Here is a 24,679-nt window from a genome sequence, read left to right on the forward strand (position 1 = left end):
CACCCCCACCCCTCCACCCACCCCCACCCCCAACCCTCCACCCCTCCACCCACCCACCCCTCCACCCACCCCCACCCCCAACCCTCCACCCACCCCCACCCCCAACCTCCACCCACCCCCACCCCCAACCCTCCACCCCTCCACCCACCCACCCCTCCACCCCTCCACCCACCCACCCCTCCACCCACCCCCTCCCCCAACCCTCCACCCACCCCCAACCCCCCACCCCTCACCCACCCCCACCCCCAACCCTCCACCCACCCCCACCCCTCCACCCACCCCCACCCCTCCACCCACCCCCACCCCTCCACCCTCCACCCACCCCCACCCCCACCCTCCACCTCCACCCACCCCCACCCCTCCACCCCTCCACCCACCCCCACCCCTCCACCCCTCCACCCACCACCCCTCCACCCACCCCCACCCCCCTCCCCTCCACCCACCCCCAACCCCCCACCCCTCCACCCACCCCCACTCTCCCCCGCCCCCGCCCCCACTCTCCCCCGCCCCCCGCCCCAATCTCCTCCACCCCCGCCCCCGCCCCCCTCCGCCTCCGCCCTCACCCGCACCCTCACCCCCACCCTCCTCCACCTCCACCCTCCTCCCTCACCCCCAACCTCCTCCACCCTCACCCTCCTCCTCCTCCTCCTCCTCCACCCTCCTCCTCCTCCACCCTCCTCCATCCTCCTCCTCCACCCTCCTCCATCCTCATCCTCATCCTCCTCCACCGAGGCCCAGCCTCCTCTCCTCTCCTCTCCTCCCCCTTCCCTCTTCCTACCCACCCGTGAGAGCCAGCCCCCTCCGTACCCTCACCTGTCCGTCCTCCCTCCCTCGCTGCCTGCAGTCCGCCTCCCGCCGCCCCTTTCCGCTCCCGGCAGCCGGTGGCTGACGCGTTTCCTGCCGCAGCTCTGGGCTTGGCGAGTAGTCGGAGCCGGGGCGGCCATTTTCACCCGGTCCTTCCCCCCCGCCCGGCACCTCCCTCTCCGTCTCCCTCCTCGTCCTGTCCACCCACTCCTCCCCCCACACCATCTGTCTGCACCCAGCCAGCCAGCCACCTACCTACCTGCCTCCCTCCGGCCTCTGACCTCCCTCCTCCGCTGCGATCTCCATGTTAGAGGGTGAGGAGTGGCGTCCGAAAGGTCCTGTCTCTCACGTCTGGAGCCGGGAAGCGGTGCAGCGGCGGCCGGTGAGCGCTGTCTCCTCTGGCCGCTGAAGCCGGGGCCTTGTAACCGAGGCTGAGGGCAGTGAGTGGTGGGACTGCAGCTGCCGCTGTTTCTCAGGGGGAAAGGTCCGCAACCGACAGCGCCTGGAAACGGCCCCGCTTCAATATCTCTTTGCACATCATCGAGATTGTTGTTTCTTTTTTTTTGTGTGTGGGGAAAATGTGGACGCACCGAAAGGATACTCGGCTTCATTAGGCGGTGTGTTTGGTGGACGGCTGCTGGATGTCTCCGGCTGCAACCCGCCGGGCCGACTTCAGTTGAAGCCCACCGCTTCTCAACATTTCGCCACTCATGTCCTGTTGAGTCGAGTCTTCTGCAATTATTTGGGCAACGGTGCTAAGTTGAAACCAGGAGGGGGCAAAAAAAAAGAAACAAAATGTCTACTCGAACGCCATTACCTACAGTGAATGAACGTGAAACAGAGCATGTAAGTAATCTTTATTGGGGGTTCAAGAGACCCCTGGAAGGGGAGCGCAGATAATCGGACACTTTGTTTGAGCGACTAAATTACCAACTTGGCCTTGGTCAACGTGTGAACCTGCCATGGTTTGGAAATGAATTGCCGGTGAACTTCAATAAATGCTTTGTGTTGGTTTCGTTTGTAAAGCTTTTCTGGAAGTTTTGGGTGTTCACTTTTAAGTCGTTCGCATGTTCCTGATGCTTGGAATTTTTTTTTAAGTCTTGCTGTGCGCCTTTGCTTCTTCCCTTCACATCTCGGCCCATGTCAACACGGCACAAGGAAGCCGACAGGTGTCAGGACACATCACTGAGGTGTTAGATTTGACCGAGTTAGTTTTCATGTGAGCCGCTATGTCATGTTTATGGAATTGATGTTCAAAAAAAGGGAATGAGTATATTTAATAACAGGTCTCGTTGTGATGGTTTTAGAATACATATTTTTGAGGGAAGGACAAAAGTTGACCTAAGCATTTAAAGCCCAACAGTTGTTACTAGCCTTAATCTTTTAAGATGGGTTAGCATGCCTTTTGCAAGATCAGAAGGTATCATGAATTATACACTTTGTGTATCGCCTTATAGGATTGAAAATGATCACATCATTATACAGAAAGTAGTTTTTTTCTCAACAACTATCGGAAAGATGTTGTGAAACTTGAAATGGTTCAGAAAAGATTTACAAGGATGTTGCCAGGGTTGGAGGATTTGAGCTATGGGAAGAGGCTGAATAGGCTGGGGCTGTTTTTCCTGAAACATTGGAGGCTGAGGGGCATGGATAGGAGTCCAGAACTAGAGGGCATAGGTTTAGGATGAGAGGGGAAAGATATAAAAGAGACCTAAGAGGCAACTTTTTCATGCAGAGGGTGGAGCGTGTATGGAATGAGTTGTCAGAGGAAGTGGTGGAGGCTAGCACAATTGCAACATTTAAAAGGCACCTGGATGGGTACGTGAATAGGAAGGGTTTGGAGGGATATGGGCCAGATTCTTGAAGGTGGGACTAGATTGGGTTGGGATATCTAGTTGGCATGGACAAGTTGGACCGAAGGGTCTGTTTCCGTGCTGTACATCTGTATGATTCTATGAACTTCTACGACTAATTGAAAAGATGGTTTTTATACTCAGGATCGTGGGGGACACTAAATGTTGTTGGTTCCAATGCTCACATAAAACCTGTATAATATGTATTAAAATCTTGTACTATCACCAGGAACTGAACATACTATAATGTGTTTGTAACTCACTTCAACTGTCAATACTGATATAGGTATTGTCCCTTTAAACTGAACTCGTCTGAAGGCAATGAGAAATGATAGAGTTGAGCAATTTCTGATGTCTGTAATCTCATTCCAAAAACCCAATGAATTACTTTTGAAGTGTACCCACTAGTTTTGTGACACATTTGTCGTCTTGCTGTGTGCAAACTATGTTCGCAGGTAAAAGGGACGGCTGGAAAATGGGAAGCCTTCAGGAATGAGATAACGAGAATCCACAGAAAATATATTCCTGTTAGGGTGAAAGGAAAGGTTGGTAGGTATAAGGAATGCTGGATGACTAAAGAAATTGAGGGTTTGGTTAAGAAAAAGAAGGAAGCATATGTAAGGTATAGACAGGATAGATCGAGTGAATCCTTAGAAGAGTATAAAGAAAGTAGGAGTATACTTAAAGAAATCAGGAGGGCAAAAAGGGGACGGGAGATAGCTTTGGCAAATAGAATTAAGGAGAATCCAAAGGGTTTTTACAAATACCTTAAGAAAAAAGGGTAACTAGGGAGAGAATATGGCCCCTCAAAGATAAGCAAGGCGCCCTTTGTGTGGGGAGCCGCAGAAAATGGGTGAGATACTAAACAAGTATTTTGCATCAGTATTTACTGTGGAAAAGGATGTGGAAGGTATAGAATGTAGGAAAACAGATGGTGACACCTTATAAAATGTCCATATTACAAGGAGGAAGTGCTGGATGTTTTGAAACTGGTAAAGGTGGATAAATCCCCAGGACCTGATCAGGTGTGCCCTAACTCTGTGGGAAGCTATAGAAGTGATTGCTGGGCCTCTTGCTGAGCTATTTGTATCATCGATAGTCACGGGTGAGGTGCCGGAAGACTGGAGGTTGGCAAACGTGGTGCCACTGTTTAAGAAAGGTGGTAAGGACAAGCCAGAGAACTACAGACCAGTGAGCTTGACATTGGTGGTGGGCAAATTGTGGGAGGGAATCCTGAGGAACAGGATATACATGTATTTGGAAAGGCAAGGACTGATTAGGGATAGTCCACATGGCTTTGTACGTGGGAAATCGTGTCTCAAACTTGATTGAGCTTTTTGAAAAAGTAACAAAGAGGATTGATGAGGGCAGAGCGGTAGATGTGATCTGTATGGACTTCAGTAAGGCGCTCGACAAGATTCCCCTTGGGAGACTGATTTGGTTAGATCTCATGGAATACAGGGAGAACTCACCATTTGGATACAGAATTGGCTCAAAAGTAGAAGACAGAGGGTGGTGGTGGAGGATTGTTTTTCAGACTGGAGGCCTGTGACCAGTGGAATGCCACAAGGATCGGTGCTGGGTCCACTACTCTTTGTCATTTACATAAATGATTTGGATGCAAGCATAAGAGGTACAGTTAGTAAGTTTACAGATGATACCAAAACTAGAAGTGTAGTGGACAGCGAAGAAGGTTACCTCAGATTACAATAGGATCTGGACCAGATGGGCCAATGGGCTCAGAATTGGCAGATGGAGTTTAATTCAGATAACTGCAAGGTGCTACATTTTGGGAAAGCAAATCTTAGCAGGACTTATACACTTAATGGTAAGGTCGTAGGGAGTGTTGCTGAACAAAGAGACCTTGGAGTGCAGGTTCACAGCTCCTTGAAAGTGGAGTCGCAGGTAGATAGGATAGTGAAGAAGGCGTTTGGTATGCTTTCCTTTATTGGTCAGAGTATTGAGTACAGGAGTTGGGAGGTCATGTTGCAGCTGTACAGGACATTGGTTAGGCCACTGTTGGAATATTGTGTGCAATTCTGGTCTCCTTCCTATAAGAAACTTGAAAGGGTTCAGAAAAGATTTACAAGGTTGTTGCCAGGGTTGGAGGATTTGAGCTATAGGGAGAGGCTGAACAGGCTGGGGCAGTTTTCCCTGGAGCGTTGGGGGTTGAGAGGTGACCATATGGAGGTTTACAAAATCATGAGGGGTATGGATCGGATAAATAGACAAAGTCTTTTCCCTGGGGTCGGGGAGTCCAGAACTCGAGGGCATAGGTTTCGGGTGAGAGGGGAAAGAAATAAAAGAGACCTAAGGGGAAACTTTTTCACACAGAGGGTGGTACATGTATGGAATGACTGCCAGAGGAAGTGGTGGAAGAAGATACAATTGCAACATTTAAGAGGCATTTGGATGGGTATGTGAATAGGAAGGGTTTGGAGGGATATGGGCCGGGTGCTGGCAGGTGGGACTGGACTGGGTTGGGATATCTGGTCGGCATGGATGGGTTGAACCGAGGGGTCTGTTTCCTTGCTGTACATCTCTATGTCTATGTCTATGACTATGACTATATCTAAGACCTAATGGGTTGTTGAATTTCATGTTGTCCAGGACATTGGAGGCTCTCTGTGGAAAAAGTGAGGTCAATCCCTCAACACCTGAATGAGAAGTAAGGTGCATTGTTAAGTTAGGTTATATTCCATCGCTGGTAGTGGCAGCAGTAATTTGAGTTGACACATTTACTGATGATGTTAGTTCTTTTGTTTGGTTTTTTTTAAAGGTAATGGCTTAACATTAGCTTCACCTGTGGAAGGGGAGAGCAATTAGGATTTTGCAAGAAATTAGTCTTGTGTAGCATTGGAGTCTGTTCTGAACATATGCTAATATGAGATGCCTTCTAGATTTTCCAAAGTGCTTCACTTTTTAAAATATAGCCACTTGGAATATGCTTGTTATTTGTCACAAGATCCCAACAGCAACAAAGGTAAAATATATTGAGCTGTTTTAGTAGTGATGGTTGAATTGCAAAGTTTAGCCAGGAGGTGGTAAGACCTCCCCTTCAAGTTGCTGTAGATTTTCACAGTCGCATCCAAAATCTCTTGTCAGTTTTTTTTATTTTAATAAACTGAATTATAGTTTTCAGCAGTAATGTGACATTTTTCTGTCGCCTGAGACAATAGAAGAATGCTTGGGTTATCCAGAAACTACGTGGTGATTTTTGAGTTACTGTAGGGAGTGTGGCTGTGCTGTCCATCACTTGGCAAATATAAACATGCAAATTTTGGTTTGTAGATTTGACCAGTTTATGCAAGGAATGGGGACATAATGGTAATGTCGATAGACTAATAATCCAGAGGCCTAGGCTAATAATTTGAGAAGGTAAAAACAAAAGCCCTTTGCCCGAAACGTCGATTTTGCTGAAGCTCCTCGGATGCTGCCTGAACTGCTGTGCTCTTCCAGCACCATTGATCCAGATAATAATTTGAGATACTATTGGAATTCAAAATTTACCAGCGTTTATGAAATTGAAAGCTAGTTTGTTTCATAATCATTTTTACTGTCACTGTACAAATCCCTCTAGTTCACTAATGTTCCTTTTTAGGGAAGAAAATCTGTATCCTTACCTGATCTGGTCTACCTGTGGTTCCAGACCTACAGCAATATGATGGATTCTTGACTGGCCTCAGAGATAGTCCAGCAAGCCACTGGTTCAAGGGTACTTAAAGGGTAGGCAACAAGTGCAGGCATTTCCAATGCACTCACATACCATGGAAGAATAAAAACTGTATATAGCCGTGAGCATGGAAAAATGTTGTACGTTTGGGAGAAATGCCTTATTGGCAATTTCTTTACTGCCAAATTATCACCTGTATCGATGCTATCTTTTGCTGTTTGATATTTTCATCTAGACACTTATCATTCTTTGTCATTTCCATTTTGAGCAATGTTATACTTGCCACATCTCTTATGTCAAGCAAGTTGTTAAAAGATTCTCATTATATTCCTTTTAAAATCCTCCATTGCTTTGACCCAGATTACTTTTTCCAGTGAACTAATCCAGCATCAGCTTACTCCACATTCCACATTGACAGCTGCTTCTTGAGCCACAGGAATGTAGGAGCTGTTTCTCCCAGCCTCTCTGTCCTACCACATCCCTTAATACCACTAAGACTGTTCTCAGTACTTGCTCCTTCAGTCTTTACTTGTTATCTGCCATACTAGACAATGTTTTGAAGATATCTCTCTTCATACTGGGATTCCTATAAAATGAAAATTCTAATGCTATCAGCCCTGCAACCAGTTATCTTTACTGCCTTTTCGTACTTGCGCATTAAACTTAGTAATAGAACATGGACATAAATTTCAGAGTTAAGCTTCAAAAAAGTCTCTAATTTCTAGCGAAGATCACAAAATCACTGAATTATGCAGTGCAGAAGGAGGCTGTGTTCATCCCATCACATCTCCAGTAGTTCTCAAAACATTTTTACTTGGTGTCAAATTCCTGTTTATTCCCTGTAACCATGCACATTGATTATTTAAATAGAAACAATGCCACTTCCTGGCAGCCCATTCCAAACATGGGCCACTTTGCTGTGTGATACTTTTCTCACCTTTTTTTCTGATTTTTGTGAAACATTTTAAAACTGAACCATGGTTCTCGATCCTTTTGAGAAAGATTGTTTCTTCCTATCTACTATTAGCTCCTCATGAATTTGTAAAATTTTATCCAATTTCCTTCCACCTTCTGTCAAAGAGAAACAGTTCTAACTTCTCCAATCTGTCCCATTAACTGAAGTATGTCATCCCTGGAACCATTCTTGTAAATATCTTTTGCACTCTCTACAATACATTCACCACCTTTCTAAAGAGTGGTGCCCAGAACTGTGCACAAATTCCAGCTGTGGTCTAACATGCCCTGTATTGTTCAACAGAGTCCCTATTCTTAGATTTGTGTTCCTATTAATGAAGCCTAGAATATTATTTGCTTTCCATTTTTAATTTAAATCTGAGAATCCTATAAGTTTTCAATGGAACTTTCAAATGTTGCTTGAAGAGGAGGACATATCTTGACTGGAGGGCGATTTCATTTTGGCCTTAGTTTGAACTGAAAGGTATTGCTTTCCAAGTACACGTCGATACAATAAATACTTGCATTTTTCATTCCTTTATTTTAAACCTAGATTTCTGACTTCGTTTACTTTAACCTTTTTGTCTAAAACTTCTAAAGCTTTTCAACTAATATCCTTGTTTTCCTCCACATCAGCACACTTCGCATGTGGATGGCCGTTCAGAGGTTTCTTCGCGGTCAACCCGTTCTGGAGGCGCCCGATGCCGGAATTCAATTACATCTTGCGTCGATGAGCAGCCACATATAGGAAACTATAGACTTCTGAAAACTATTGGCAAAGGAAACTTTGCCAAGGTGAAGCTGGCTAGACATATCCTTACTGGAAGAGAAGTAAGTTGGTCTGTAATTGTTTTATGACTTATTCAGTTCGTGGAGATCAGCATACCAAATTTTCTTTATCACAATTTATAATTTCTTTTCATTCTTAAGTTGACACATTGTTTTTTCTCTGGCTCCATGACACACATTTCTGAACTTTTAGGAAATCTGTCTGAGCTCTCTCATATGCCTTTTTATAATTCCTCTTGCTTTTGAGCAAATGTGTACCTTTTCACTTGGAACCTTCCATTATGATTCGCTTAGGAAGCTCACCACGTGATATTGTATATGAACCAGCTGAAATATTTTCCTGTTTACTTTTTAAGTAAACTCACTCAATTATGTTTTTATCTTCATGGGTTGTAGGTAGAGTATCCCTGGGTCATTTGATAAACCAGTTTAATTAAAGAAAAATCTAAATTGATCCTTTCTAGACTCTCACCTGATGTACAGGTCACCTATTCTAGATATTAGCAAGAATGCATATTTTCACAGCACTAACATCATTTGCTATCATTTCCAACTCTCCTTTGTCTCAACAAAACCCTTGTCAGGGTTGTTATAACCTTCAAGTTCAACTTCTCCAAAATGTTCTTTGTTAACTTCAATGCCATAAGCTCAAATTTAACCTAAACTGCACTACCTGTATCCTATCCTACATTAAGCACTTAATGTCCTCATCTTTGTTTACCTTCACTGTCCCTACCATGTCCCCACACATTATCTTGAAAATCATGTTTAGAGTTCAGTGTACAATAACATAATGGTGATTGGACAATTGATCCTGAGGTATGAAATTCAATCCTACATTGACAGGTGGGCTATTTAATTCTGTTATATTAAATAACTGAGATAACAAGCTAACATCCATAATTGTAAAATGGAACTTCTGAATTGTTATCAAAATCCACCTGGTTCATTTGATATTCTTTAGAAAAATAAATCTGCCATCCTTTACTAGTTTGGCCAGTCGATAGTCTTATCATTCCTAATATCTGCAAGTTCTTTCAATCTTGCATCCCACTTAATGAGCTTCACTTTTCTACTCCTGACTTAATTTTTCTGCCCATTCCTGATCACTACCATTTGTAGATCCTTCAGCTATCATGGCCTACAATCCAGAAATGCTGCGTATAAACCTCTAACCTTGTTTCCATTTTTCTCTAACAAAAGCAACTTCTCCAATGTCTACCCTCCTTTCCTAGTTATATCTATTGCTTAAAGTTTGCTTGTATTCTTAATTATACGCGGTCTGCCATCTTTTTAGTATTTAGTGGCACAGTGAAAATGTCACTGAGCTAAAACTCCAGGTTCATGTTCTGGGAACATATGACCATAAGAAATAGGAATGAGAGCAGGGCATTTGGCCCCTTGAGGCCTACTCTGTCAATCAGTAGGATTGTGGCTGATCCAGCATTCCTCATATCCACTTTCCTGCTTTTTGCCTGGAATCCTTGATTTCCCGATTGAATAAGAATCTATCCATCTTAGTCTTTAAATATACGCAAGGATTCTGCCTCCACAGCTGTCTATGGCCAGGACTTCCGAAGATACTCAACACCCCCCATGAGAAGAAATTCTTCCTCTTCTCAATCTTTATTCTGAGATTATACCCTCTGGTCCTGGAATCTCCCATTAGCCGGGTGGGGAGGTGGGGGGGGTGTTTGGGATGTAACCTTAGCATTTATCCTTTCAAGTCTGTTCGGAACCTAATATGTTTCAATGAGATCACCTCTCATTCTTCTAAATGGGTAGAGTTCTGATCTGTTCAACGTTCGCTCAATGGCAATCTCTCCATGCTGGGGATCATCCTAGTCAACCTTCTCCCATCTGCCTCCAGTGAAACAATATCTTAGATGAGGGGAGTATATGAGGCCCCACCGGTACCTTGTACAGTCCAGTAAGACTTCCCTGCTGTTGTATTACAAACCCCTTGAAATAAGGACCAACATTCCATTAAGTCTCCTGATTACCCGATGCACCTGTATGCTAGCTTTGTGTTTTGCATATCAATTTGACACATCACCTCTGAAGTGATAATAATTAATTCTTCCCTGTATTCTTTAGTATTAATTTGATGCTAAAAGAATCTTCCACCATAAAGTTTGATGTGCAATATCTGCCAATTCCACTACCATTCCCTTGTTCCCCATAACTGTCTCCCTAGATTCATTTTCTAAAGGGCTTTATCTAGTTAGTGTTTTAATAAAGTTTTATTTAAACTCTATAGTCCAGAAACAGATTCTTAGTCCAACTGCTCTATAGTAATAATAAGAAAAGCATATTATTTTGAATAGTCCATATTGTTTAACCACTGGTTTGATTTTTCAAAATTTAGTTGACTCCACTATCTGTGCTATTTCTTTCTGGTATAATAGTATTTTACAGCACATAAGGAAGCTCTTGAATGGTCCTGGCTGTCTGTACAAATACATTTACAGGCTGTATACAAGCTACATTCACCTGTCTTTTTGCATACTTTTGCATACTTCTGCTTCCCTGTTTAGAAAGTATAATTCTGTTTCAATCACAGTTTGGCAGAATGTACCATTTCTTAACATAATATGATGCAATACCAGTTGTTACACTGTAAATGTATTTCATTAGCTGTAAAGTGCTTTGGGGTAACCTGAGATCTTTGAAAGGTGTTGTATAATTGCTAGTCTGTCTTTGTGATTGATGCTTATTTTTAGTCTGTTACTTGATGCACATTACTGTTAAATATTTCCAGTGTGAAAAATATTTCTCATTGATTTACTCCAGCTATTTATCAATCTTTCAGCAATAAATCCCACTTTTAGATTAGATTAGATTAGATTACTTACAGTGTGGAAACAGGCCCTTCGGCCCAACAAGTCCACACCGACCCGCCGAAGCGCAACCCACCCATTCCCCTACATTTACCCCTTTACCTAACACTACGGGCAATTTAGCATGACCAATTCACCTGACCTGCACATCTTTGGACTGTGGGAGGAAACCGGAGCACCCGGAGGAAACCCACGCAGACACTGGGAGAACGTGCAAACTCCACACAGACAGTCGCCTGAGTCGGGAATTGAACCCAGGTCTCTGGCGCTGTGAGGCAGCAGTGCTAACCACTGTGCCACCGTGCCGTCCATAAATTTATGCACATTGAATTGATTATTTAAAATCAGGGTCCCTTTTTTGTTCTTGGATGGCTCTGAATTAATCTAATGAACAATTGACCTACACTGATAAGGAAGGTCTCCAGCTCTGGCTCTGTGTTGGTTAATTTCTTTTCATTTGGGTTGTATGATTATTGGACTTGGAAAGGAAGGATAGGCCAGAGTTTGAACTTGCAGCATGGGTTGGTACTTGGGATTTCAATGTTGTGACCATTTTAGAGACATGGGTAGAGCAGGGACAGGAATGGTTATTGCAGGTTCCGGGATTTAGATGTTTCTGTAAGAACAAAGAAAACAGTAAAAGACGGGGTGGTGTGGCACTGTTAGTCAAGGACAGTATTACAGTTGCAGAAAGGACTTTGAGGACTCATCTACTGAAGTAGTATGGGCTGAGATTAGAAACAAGAAAGGAGAGGTTACCGTGTTGGGAGTTTTCTGTAGGCCTCCAAATAGTTCCAGAGATGTAGAGGATAGGATAGCAAAGATAATCCTCAATAGGAACGAGTGTGATAGGGTAGTTGTTATGGGGAACTTTAACGTTCCAGATATTGACTGAGAATACTATAGTTCAAACACATTGGGCAAAGACTGGCCCACCTAATGTGTGCAGGAGGGTTTCCTGACATAGAATGTCGACAGACCAACAGGGACAAGACCACATTAGGTTTGATACTGAGTAATGAACCATCCAGGTGTTAGATTTGAAGGTAGGTGAGCACTTTGGTGATAGTGACCATAATTAAGTTATGTTTACTTTCGTGATGGAAGGGATAGGTATATACCACAGGGCAAGAGCTATTGCTGGGCAAAAGGCAATCATGATGCGACTAGGCAAGATTTAGGATGCAAAGGATGGGGAAGGAAACTGCAGGCGATGGGCACAATTGAAATGTGGAGCTTTTTCAAAGACCAGCTATTGCGGGTCCTTGATAAGTATGTACCGGTAAGGCAGAGAGGAAGATGTCAAGCGCGGGAGCTGTGGTTTACTAACTAAGTTAAGTCTGTTGTCAGGCGGAAGAAGAATGCTTATGTTAGGACGAGATGTGATGGCTCAGTTAGGGTGCTTGAGAGTTACAAGTTAGCCAGGAAAGACCTAAAGCGAAAACTAAAAAGAGCCAGGAGGGGACATGAGATGTCATTGGTGGCTAGGATCAAGGAAAGCCCTAGGGCTTTTTATAGCTTTATCAGGAATCGAAGAATGACTAGAGTAAGATTAGGGTCAATCAGGCATAGTAGTGGGAAGTAGTGCATGGAGTCAGAGGAGATAGGGGAAGCGCTAAATGAATACTTTTTGTCAGTATTCACACTAGAAAAAGACAATGTGGTAGAGGAGAATACTGAGAAACAGGCTACTAGACTAGATGGGATTGGCGTGCATAAGGAGAAGGTGTTAGCAATTCTGGAAAGTGTAAAAAAAAGATAGTCTCCTGGGCCTGATAGGATTTATCCAAGGATTCTCTGGGAAGTCAGGGAGGAGATTGCAGAGCCTTTGGCTTTGAACTTTGTCATCATTGTCTACAGGAATAGTGTCAGAGACTGGAGCATAGCAAATGTTGTTCCCTTGTTCAAGAAGGGAAGTAGAGACAACTCTGGAAATTATAGATCTGTGAGCCTTACTTCAGTTGTGGGTGAAATGTTGGAAAGGGTTATAAGAGAGAGGTTTTATAAACATCTAGAGAGGAATAAGTTCATTAGGATAATCAACACGGTTTTGTGAAAGGTAGGTTGTGCCTCAGAAACCTTATTGAGTTCTTTGAGAAGGTGACAAAATAGGTGGATAAGGGTAAAGCAGTTGATGTGATGTATATGGATTTCAGTAAGGCATTTGATAAGGATCCCCACGGTAGGCTATTGCAGAAAATACGGAGGAATGGGATTGAGGGTGATTTCGCCATCTGGATCAGAGATTGGCTAGCTGAAAGAAGACGTTGGTTGATGGGAAATATTTATCCTGGAGTTCAGTTACTAGTGGGGTACCACAAGGATCTGTTTTGGATCCACTGTTTGTCATTTATATAAATTACCTTGATGAGGTCACGGAAGGATGATGAGGTCACGGAAGGATATTTGCGGATGACCCTAAAATAGGCAGAGTTGTAGATAGCGACAAAGAATGTTGTAGGTTACAGAGAGACATAGATAAGCTGTAGAGCTGGGCTGAGAGGTGGCAAATGGACTTTAATGCGGAAAAGTGTGAGGTGATTCACATTGGAAGGAGTAACAGTTATGCAGAGTACTGGGCTAATGGTAGGATTCTTGGCAGTGTAGATGAGCAGAACGATCTCAGTGTCCAGATAAGTAGATTCTTGAAAGTTGCCAGCCAAGTGGTAAGGTTGTTAAGAAGGCATACAGTGTGTTATCTTTTATTGGTAGAGGGATTGAGTTTCGGAACCATGAGGTCATATTGCAGCTGTACAAATCTCTGGTGCGGCCACATTGGGAGTATTTCATACAGTTCTGGTCACCGCATTATAGGAAGGATGTGGAAGCTTTGGAGAGGGTTCAGAGGAGATTTACTAGAATGTTGCCTGTCATGGAGGGAAGGTCTTATGAGGAAAGGCTGAGTGACTTGAGGCTGTTTTCGTTAGAAGGCGGTTGAGAGACGACTTAATTGAGACATATAATCAGAAGGTTAGATAGGTTGGACAGTGAGTGTCTTGGATGAGTATTGGACTGCATGATTAATGATATATATTTAACACTTCTGAAGACTACACCAGATTCCATAAGAGAGAGGCAAAATACTCAGTTTCTCTTTGCACAGATTTTGCGAGCCCTGTTGAGTTCTCCAGCATTCTCTGTTTGTTGCAAATTCAGTACTCTGCCAGTGTAAAGAAGGCTTCTGTTTCTCTCATGAGAAAAGCCTGATATAAAGCCTGCGATTATAGGATGAAGTAATGTTTGAAAATCTAATAGGATAGAAAGTAGTAGACTTATTTTTGTAGTTAATGGGTTCAGAGGCATAGATTTTGATTTAGAAAAGCAGACTGGAGAGCTCCTCAATTGTGAGACTTTATTTTGATGATTACTACTTTGTTCTGCATTGTGGTAACCAAAACTGTGTCATATTAGAGAGTTTAACCAGCATATTGTAAAAACTTTGAAATGACTTCAATAAAAATTTCTTTCATTTTTGGTATTTAGTTCCCACCAGCTTTTCTGGTTATTTGTCACTGATTATTTGATCCATATTCAATGCTTTAAATGTAACTGTTCACTTTACTGGTTTTATTATTTTGTCCAAGTATATAAGTGATTGCATTCCTTTTCAAATTTTTAACTGCAAAGTTGTTTTTTCTGATGCTTAACACAATTTTTTCCAGTCTCAAAATATGCTGTTCGTACAGTTTTTTTTAAAATTGATCACCTCATCACTGTGACCATTCAGACATACCTGTGCATCATGAAACAATGAATCAAACTATCTTGGAACTTATGTTCAAGTTTTATCTTGGTTAAAATTTGTTTATTAAGAACCTGATTATTACCAAAATCTGTCATGTATTTGCAATCAATTTCAAAACCGAAATTGAGACAAGTTATTAATAACTTATTATCATATTCTTTGGTTCTTGTTACGTAATTCAAAAATGTTTTGATTTTAAAAATCAAATTTTTAATTCATTATCATTTTTATTACTAGGTTGCAATAAAAATTATAGACAAAACACAGCTGAATCCCACCAGTCTGCAAAAGGTAAAGACTTTGTGTATTATTTTTGGATATGCATATTTTCTTTGAATTACTTTTTTTTAAGCTGTATTTGTAATTCATTAATTTAATGTGACTTCAGGAATCTGTGAATGTAGCTGAAGCTGTGAACACAAGCCTTCTTTAATATTGGTAGGCCAGTTTGCATTGTTGTTTAAAAAAAGGCCGAATACATCAGAGACAGCCATCTAATTATATCATACAAGGTTTAAAAGCAGGTGTGTTTTGCAGGAAAGGAAGATATTTGAAAGGTGTAATGTGTGAAGTATTTGTGGTTGGTTATTTTGTCTATGACAGGTAATGAGGTGTTAGTTTTTTTATGTTCAAATGGCATGTAAGTATTGCCAGCAACACAAGTTATTGTTGCCAGCATGTAATTGCCCTTTTAAGATGTTGGTGACTCCTCATCTTGAATCAGTGCAACTCAATTGATGGAAGTATGCTTGGTGCTGTTAGGAAGGTAGTTTCAGAATTTTTAACCAGTAACCGTCATGAAGTGGCAATGTAGTTCCAAGTCAGGGTATTGTGTGTGTGTGTCTTTAAGCAACATATGGATTAGCAGATCAAATTAGGAAAGGTAGCCTGGAAAATCAGATCAGTATATGTTTGTGCTCAAATCACTTATTTTAGAGTTTGGATTTTGAACTAGTGGCATGTGGATTTTTCTCTGTCAGAGTGTTTAATGATTAACTTGCCTATATTTTTGGAGCCTTTTTTTACATCCATATAGAGTATTCCTGGGGTTGATCATGTGTATTTTTTGCATTGAGTTTTATGATTGGATAGAGTAAACATTTCAGTTAGAATTGTTTTATTTATTGGGAGGTTAGGGTGGAGCATAGCTTTGAAATCTTTGGTTTCACTTTGCAGAAGTCCTGGTTGGATTTAGATGTAAAGACAGTCTCCTCCTGTAGAAAGCAGATAATTCGGAACAAGTCAGGAAATGGGTTACCTCAATGCAAGGATTTTAGTTTGAAAACTCCAGACGAGAAGTGTTTGGTTCAAACTCTGAAGGGGTTACTAAAAGCTGGGAAAGCCTAACTTATGTGTGAATAATCAAGGAAAAGGCTATCTAACTCTCAAGATTGGAAATTTGAAGTGAGTAGTAAGCCAAGCCTATAGGTGTGATTGAGAAGAAAATTCTTTCTGGCGTTTTGAGGTAACGGTGTTGGCGTAGATGGGATTGTATTTTGCCTTGTCTGAATCTTTCAAACTGAGTAGTGTAAATAACTTGCTTTATTTTAGGTTACTTGAATTTTTTTATGTAATGAACTTCTGTTGTTAAAACTCAGATCTGCAACATTGCATGCTTGTATTTCTGTGAAAGGCTGTTTGGTTACGTTTTTTAAAGTGATGTATCAAGCCAGATTTCAGTCTAGGATCTGACTTGTTCAATATAATATCCAGTTGGGATCATAACAAAAGCAAAATGGATAGAGGAAAACCTGTATGATGAGGTCTACTTGGGTTTTCAAAATTTATTTGCTGAGTACCAGATCAAAAATTTCTATTACCAGAAAAGAGGACAGTGGTAAAAGCAATAGCATATTAGCGTGGATGAAAGATTGGTTAATTAACAGTATGGAATAAATTGGCCTTTTTCAGAGAGCCGGGTTGTATCTGTTGGAATGCTGCAGGGATCTTTGTTAGGTCCTCATCTATTTAGAACCTGTATCAATGACTTGGATGAAGTGACTGAGTATATGAGAGTAAATTTGCTGATGATACCGCGATAGGTGGGAAAGTAAGTTGTCTAGATCAAGTAGAAATTCCAAAAGGGACATGTATAAGCTAAGTGAGTCGGCAAAAATTTGGCCAACACACAAAAGCAAGATAAAGATGCAATAGTCCTACTGGACCACACTGCTGTGCTATTCGAGAGAGGACTAGTGATGGTTTAACCGGAAGGTCACCATACCTCGGAAGAGGTTGAGAAGGAGCATCCCTTGCGGTAACTTCAGCTGGTATGGGAATTGATCATACACTGTCTGTCTTACTCTGTATCTCAAACCAGCCATCCAGCCTACTGAACAAAGCATGGCCCATATGCTGCAATTTTGGAATTTGTGAACATGTCAACTTTGACAGGAAAAATTAGAAAAACAGTATGCCATCTAAATGGAGAGGGACTAAAGCTCTGCAGACTCTGGGAGTGATGTTACATGAATCACAAACATTGTAGTTCCAGATAGTGATTAGGAAAGTAAGTGGAATGTTGATATCTTTTGCAAGAGAAATGAAATCTAAAAATAGAAATGTTTCACTATTACTATGCAGGGCCTTAGGGAGTCCACATCTTTGTAGTTTTGGCCTATTTATTGGAAGAAGATATAATTGCATTGAAGGGCAGGGCTTGTGAAGGAAGGTGGGGTTGTTGGGTCTACACCAGCTGGAATCTAGAAGAATAAAAAGTGATTTTACTGAAATAACATCTTAAGTGGGTATCAGGAGGATGTTTCCTCCTTGTGGGTAGGGTGGAGAGACTAGAACTGGAGGGGGAAACATTTGAGAATTAACAAAAAAACCTCTTTATTAAGAATAATATGGAGTTTTATTCTGAGGGTCATTTATTTGTGGAGCTCTCTTCCCCAGAAAGCATTGGATGCTGCATGAGTGAATTATTCAAGATTGAGTTAATTTTTATATAGGAGAAATTGGGGTTTATGGGGTGCAGTCAGCAAATTTTGGGTTGCGTCCACAGATCACATTGAGCTTGCTCTACCATTCAGAGAGCCAGACGATCTGTTCCTGCTGCAAAAAAAACAAATTTCTGGAAAAGCTCAGCAGGTCTGGCAATACCTGTGGAGAGAAGTCAGAGTTACTGTTTCGGATTGAGTGACCCTTTCCTGAGAATGGGTGCTGACATGTATGTTCCAATGATTGGAAAGCCACTTGCAGACGGTAGGTATTCTTGTGTATCTACTGTCCTTGCCTTTCTGTATAGTAGAGATTAGTTTGTAAGGTGCTGTTAGAGGGGAATTAGTTAATGCAATACATTTTGTGGATGCTACACACTGCAACTGCCATATATCGGCATTGGAGGGAGCAAATGTTTGAATTGAAGGGTGCAGTACTGATGAAGTGGACTGCTTTGTCCTGAATGGTGTCAAGCTTCAAATTATTTCAAAGTTGCAATCACCTAGTGAAGTGGAGAGTATTCAGTCACACCTTTCGTGCCTTGTAGTTGATGGATAGGATTTGTGGAGTGAGGTAGTGAGTTACTACTGTAGATTTCAGTCTCTGACTTGCTTTTGTAGTCACTTTTTATTTGAAAAGCTTGTCCAGTCCAGCTAAGTTTGTTGTCAGTCTATGCCTCTGCCACCACCACCACCAGAAAGAAATGTTGATTGTTGGAACTTTAGATTCTTTTGTTGGAAATAGTTGCTGCCCAGTACTTGTGGCATTAATATTTTTCTTTTGCTTAAGCCATAACAGTGCCCCAATTTTGCTGCACACTGTCACAAATGGTTTCGGTATTTAAGGAGTTGTGATTGGCATAAAATAGTGCAATTATCAGCTACTGTTCCACACACTTTATGATAGAGGAAGGTTATTGAAGGATCTAAAACTGGTTGGGCCTTAGATGTTACTCTAAGGACCTAGGACACTTGTGACATAATAGCATTGTTCCTGCCTGTGACTTGGGAGATCTGAGTCCCAGTTCCCCGTTCCAAAACTATCATTACTTATTTGAAGTATTTGATTGGAAAAGGTAGGATTGAGCCCTTTCTAGTGAAGCGGTAGAGGCCTGGATTTATTTCTGATCCAGAGGCATGTAATTACATTTATGAACAGATTGACTTAGAAAATATCTGAAGATCTAGAGCCCAGGTGGTATGGTGGTAGCTGAGACGATTGGTCTTTCAACAACCATAAACATTTTCGGTTGCACTGCATAATACTCTGGTATCTGAAAATCAAGAGGAAATCTGACCATTGACCAATTTTTGTTAAGATGCTTTAAAGGTACTCTCACTTTCACCTTTCTTGAAATCAGCTGTATAATCCAGATTTGGATGAAGGCTATAATGAAATTGGTTCAGAGTGAACCTTAGTGAAACTCAAACTGAACGTTGGTGAGCAGGTTTTGCTGAGTGAGTGCTGCTTGATAGTACTGTCCTTTCATGGGTTTCCTGATGAATTGTCATGATATTGGCTGATTGTCCTGCCGAAAAAGCAGACAACTCAATACCTGAGAAATATTTCACATTGCTGGATAGCAGTGTTGTAGCTACAGTAGAACAATCTAGCTTTTAGTACTGCAACTGAGACACTGTCATGGTCCATTGCTGTATCTATTGCGCTAACCATTTCTGGATGTCCCAGAGAAAATTGGGTTGGCTTAAGAGTGACATTTGTGATGCTTGGGATCTAAAAAGGAGGCCAAGATGCATCATCGAGTCAGTAGTTCTGGCTGAAGATGGACGTGGATGCTTCAGCCTTGACTCTTTTTATGTTGACATGCTGGGCTTCCCTACCAATGTGCAGCTTTCTCCAATTAGTTGTTTTAGTTGTTCAATGCCATTCGTGACTGGATACAACAGCCTTGTTGAGCTTCAATCTGACCTGTTGACTGAGGGATTGTTTGACTTTGTTGCATACTGCTGTCCATTTTTGGCATGTGTGTAGTCATGTCTTATTGCAGTACCTAATTGGAAGGTCATATGCAACTCTTGAACTAGGTTACTGTGCACAGTATTGATTACCTTATTGAAGAAAGGATGTAAATTCTGCAGAAGCACCTCAGAGAAAGATTGCCAAACTAATAGCTGGAATATGTGGATTGCCATCTGAGGAAAAGTTGGGCAAGCTAAGTTTATATCTGGTGACTTGATTGAAACATATAACATCCCGAGGGAGATTCACAGATGTGATAACGATACTTGTTCTTCTGGGTGGATTGAGAGCTGGGATTTGCTGTTTTAAGAATGCGAGCTCTGCTCTTAAATTAGAGATGAGGCATTTTTATTCTGACTGCAAGTCTTTGGAGCTCCTTCCTGAAAAATTGGTTGCAGCAGAGCCTTGACTGTTAAGGTAGAGGTGAATCTGTTCTTAAGTGAGGGAATGCAAGGTTTCTGGGGTAGGTTATCATATCAAATCATGTTCCATCAGGTCAGCTATGACATTATTCAATGATACAGCAGGAACAGGAAGTGCTTGACCTCTTCCTTGTTGGTATGTTCTTGCTGTGGCTAAGAATTTGTGAACTCAGCAATAATTATTGTGTGATTATTAAGCACATTAAGTTAGAACTTTTAGGCTTGCACAAAGAATTGCAAGGACTTGAAAACAATACTAGCTTAACTTATTGTATTTTGATCTAGTACAGAAGGAGACATTCTGCTTTTTGAGAGAACTGTATAATTCCACATGTGTTTTGTTCTGTCACCGTATACTATTTACCCCTTTTTTCCTTTTCAAAGTTGCACTTGAATATCAATGTAGCACCCTTTTTGGTCATTGTTTTTCAGATAACCATTTTTTTGCATAAAAAGTTCAATTTCCTCTGGTTCCTTTGTAAGTTATCTAAAATTGTTGTATCTTGATTATTGACATGTGACGTAGTAAAGTGATGATTCTATCAAAACTCTTCATGAATTTGGATCCATCAAATTATTCTCAATGTCTGTGTCTGAAATCTTCATCCATGGTATCATTACAGTCACTACTTTTCCCCCCTGTACTTCCTAATATCTTGAAATGTTAATGGAGTGCTCAGAAATAAGCATTATATCAGCTGAGGTCTAACCAGTTTTTTTAAGTAAGTTTTTGCAAAACTACTTTGCCTTGGCATTCTCTTATTTCTATTAATAAAGTCATCATGTGTGCATTTTTTCAACAGCTGTCTTAATTGGCCTGTCAGGTCTCTGTCCTGCATATCCTCGAAAATTGTAGCTATTAATTTATATTTAATTCTGTCATTCTTCCGACCAAAATATATCTCTTCACATTTGTGACTAACGAAATTTAACACATCTGCCTGAAATCCTCAAAGTCTGCAACGTTGTTTAATACATTTTAAAATGTTGTCATCTCCACACTTTGAAATTATATCCTGTACACACATCCATGTTATCAAAATATATTGAAAAGAGTAACATGACACTCGCATGCTGAGTTTCTGACAGGAAGAATTGATCCTTTCCATTTTCAAGCTTTAAATAACACTCCTGTTTTTAAAAATAAATGTTATCTACGCATATTGACTGTTTATTGAACCTGTGTTAGTTCAATAAAGGGTCAATAAAGCCATAATTGGGAAGATTACATATGACTGTAAATTGCTGTGTATTGTTTCTAATTTCTTTGGTTAAACATAAATTTCATTGAAAACCTTGCACTGATAGGTGAAATGGCACAATGGAGATGAATGAGGTGATTAAGTGTGGCAAAGTGCTGAGGGCAATTATTTGTAATTTTAAAGCTGAAGTGAATTAAAAATAAATTGATATTGATTCTAGAGATGAAGCTAATGACTTGTATATACCATTTTCAGAGTTTTTTTAACATAATCTAACTGCAGTAGGCATGCCATCACACAGACTGAGACTGAAAGAAGGACAATTATAATGTTGATAAGAAATTTTGATCTGAAGCAAAGATTTTGTCAGAGAACAAGTTTGTTTGTTAGGAAGCTGTTGTCTTTGAATACTGAAACTATAGCTGGCAGATTTCAAGGAATCTCAATTCTCAAATAATATTGAGCTCATTGAGCAGAAACCTGCATTTTTACCTTGGAAGCTCAAAAGTAGATCTTCAGTGAGTATACAGAAGTGGTAAGGAATTTCTATAATTTAAGTATTTGTATTCTTAGGAGAAAGTAAGGACTGCAGATGCTGGAGATCAGAGTTGAAAGTGTGGTGCTGGAAAAGCACAGCCGGTCAGGCAGCATCTGAGAAACAGGAGAATGGATGTTTCAGGTCCTGATGAAGGGCTTATGCCCGAAACGTCAATTCCCCTGCTCCTCGGATGCTGCCTGACCTGCTGTGCTTTTCCAGCACCACAATGTCAATGAACTATATTCCTAAACCTGTTTATAATTAGACAGCATTCTGTATGTATTTTTCTTGAATACATTTCATTCTATTGACATCGTTGGTTGAAAAAAATCTTTAAATCCTGTATTTAACATAGTACTGTTTGACTGCAATTATTTTGCATGTCGCTGCCAATAAGTACAGAAATACAAAGATGGTCATTACGAATAGAATATAGAATATCCTTTTATTGTCACATTTTATCCATTGTAGATATACAGTGAAAAGCTTTTACAATATCTGCTTCTTATGATGCCATGTTAGGTACAAGTACCTAGGTACAAATTTTAAATGGATTTAACTGTGTGGGGGTATCAGCAGTTGCTATGTGCTTTTTTTATTCCATACCACGAATGCTGACAATTATGACAACAAACCTTTGGTTCCTGTGGTCAGTGTTCTGAACAATCAAATTGCTCATATTTGTTTTCAAAAAAATCTTCATCTGATTGAAAGGTTTGAGTAAGGATTCTAACTCCCACATTAAACCTACCTATAACTTGGTCATTTATGCCTTGTAGTTTTGTTTACACTTTTGCTTGTGCATATAAGCCCAAGCCCATCATAAACCTGTCAATGCTATTTATACCTTTCCTAGAGTTGTCACTCAGCACAAAACCTGTACCAACTACACTTGGTGCCTCTAGTTCTCTTAATGCCAAAGTGAGAATTAATCCTGGTTTCTAAGCACAATCTAGTTAAACTTGGAAACTTATGTTTCTCCATGTGTAGTAGAATTTGAGCTTTTTAATCCAGTGATTCAAAACAGCTCGAAAATTAATTTATTTGAAATATTTTCAAAGTAGTATTTTCAAGTGGGTGGGGTAGAGAGAAGGAGGGAGAGAGAGAGGAAAGAAGAGGATTGAACAATAGGTGGAGATGAAACCAGAGGAAGGGAGAAACAATTGGACAGACAAAGCAATAGGTAAAGATCAGATTGGGAGAATCATTAGCTGCAAATGGGGATCATTTGTAGCTGACAATGAGTTGGTTGTGGTAGCAGCCCTTGTGGTGATAAGATCTGGTGTGTGGGGTTTGAAGTAAGGGCATGGGAGAAGATGCTCAGGCCCTAAAATTATTGAACTGAATACTTTGAGACAACCTTTTAAACAGGCTAAGTAGAGGAACATTGGTACCGCTGCTGGATTTAGGTAAATGCATTTAATTAAGTGTTGTCCCTTTTGAGATTATTTCATTGACAAGACAATGCAAAAGTTCTGAAGTTAAATTGCAGTCTCTAGTTACATGGCTTAATCTTTATTTATGATTCAGCTTTTGAGACAACTACATAGGTTTGAGAAATAGGCTCTGAATTAGGCTTTCAATGGATCAAAATACATTTTGACCTTAGCTTTCTCAACATCTAACCCATGCCCTCATATCATGCAATTAATTTTTGAGAATATTATTCTAAATTTAATTATTCAAGCACTTTTGCATATTTCTTTGCATCCGCCAGGATCACGTTTCTTCTTGCAAGGTGAAACCACAGGTTTAATCCTCAGGCACTGGGTCAACCTAGTCAGTGTTTTTGCAGCATTGTGATTGTAGGTTTGCTCACTGAGCTGGAAGGATCGTTTCCAGATTTTCTTTACCCTACCTAGGTAACATCTTCAGTGGGCTTCAGGCGATGCAATGCTGAAAATTCCTGCATTCTATTTATATGTTTGGGTTGATGATGTCATTTCCAGTGGTGATGTTATTTCCTGTGGTGAAGTCACTTTCTGTTCCTTTTTTCAGGGGGTGGTAGATGGGGTCTACCTCGATGTATTTGTTGATAGAGTTCCGGTTGGAGTGCCATGCTTCTAGGAATTCTCGTGCGTGTCTTTGTTTGGCTTGTCCTAGGATGGAAGTGTTGTCCCAGTCAAAGTGGTGTCCTTCCTTATCTGTATGTAAGAATACTAGTGAGAGACGGTCATGTCTTTTTGTGGCGAGTTGGTGTTCATGTATACTGGTGGTTAGTTTTCTGCCTGTTTGTCCAGTGTAGTATTTGTTACAGTCCTTGCACGGTATATTGTAAATGATGCTGCCTGACCGGCTATACTTTTCCAGCACCACATTTTTCGACTCTCCTCGCCAGCATCTGCAGTCCTCAATTTCTCCTCAACCACTAGAAAGGAAAGGTTCAACGCTTGAGGCTGCATTTGAATTACAGTGTCAAAGATTGGTGTACCAACCAAATTCAGCAACCTTTCCTGCAAATTAAGTTAAATATTTTTGATTTGTTTCTCATCTCTTGGAGAGTTATGAAATTTTTCAGCATAGTTCATTTTGCCACTGACAGGGACTAACCCACAGCCACGTGCTGCCGGGCTCTGTTGATACACACGCCCTTGTTCATAAACAGCTCATTTCCTCATTTGATGCTGAAAAATCATCTTTTAAGAGTAGGCTCATCAGCCATGCAGCTTTTAAGGTATTTTCATGTTCCCATTGGCCTGCTTTTTTTAGATTGCATAAGGAGGATAAATCTCCGCAATGTATGTCATGAAATAAATAGAGTCATCGAGATGTACAGCATGGAAACAGACCCTTCGGTCCAACCTGTAACGAAAGCTAACAGATCTTTAAGATGTATGCAAGTTGTCTTACAAAATGACTCCCAGAAGCCACATGACTACCCATGTGCATTCAACTAGTATTAGAACCGTAGTCTGTTTTGCAAAAAGAAATGCAAA

At 41.0% G+C, this 24,679-nt stretch overlaps 1 protein-coding gene across 18 annotated transcripts in view; it reads left to right on the plus strand.

The window, feature by feature from the left end:
- The first annotated feature begins 1,088 nt into the window (after nt 1-1,088).
- Nucleotides 1,089-24,679, plus strand: part of mark3a (MAP/microtubule affinity-regulating kinase 3a) — a 175,037-nt gene continuing 151,446 nt past the window's right edge. For all 18 annotated transcript variants that reach the window (XM_043697487.2, XM_043697490.2, XM_043697488.2 and 15 more), the window contains exons 1-3: nt 1,089-1,650; nt 7,921-8,115; nt 14,896-14,949. In XM_043697487.2, coding sequence (XP_043553422.2) covers nt 1,600-1,650; nt 7,921-8,115; nt 14,896-14,949 — 300 coding nt within the window. In that variant the 5' untranslated portion in view covers nt 1,089-1,599. The remainder of the gene's footprint in view (nt 1,651-7,920; nt 8,116-14,895; nt 14,950-24,679) is intronic.

The sequence above is a fragment of the Chiloscyllium plagiosum genome, unplaced genomic scaffold (genome assembly GCF_037043375.1).
Source record: "Chiloscyllium plagiosum isolate Xiang-an unplaced genomic scaffold, Cpla_swu_hap1 HiC_scaffold_8, whole genome shotgun sequence".
Classification (NCBI taxonomy): Eukaryota; Metazoa; Chordata; class Chondrichthyes; order Orectolobiformes; family Hemiscylliidae; genus Chiloscyllium; species Chiloscyllium plagiosum.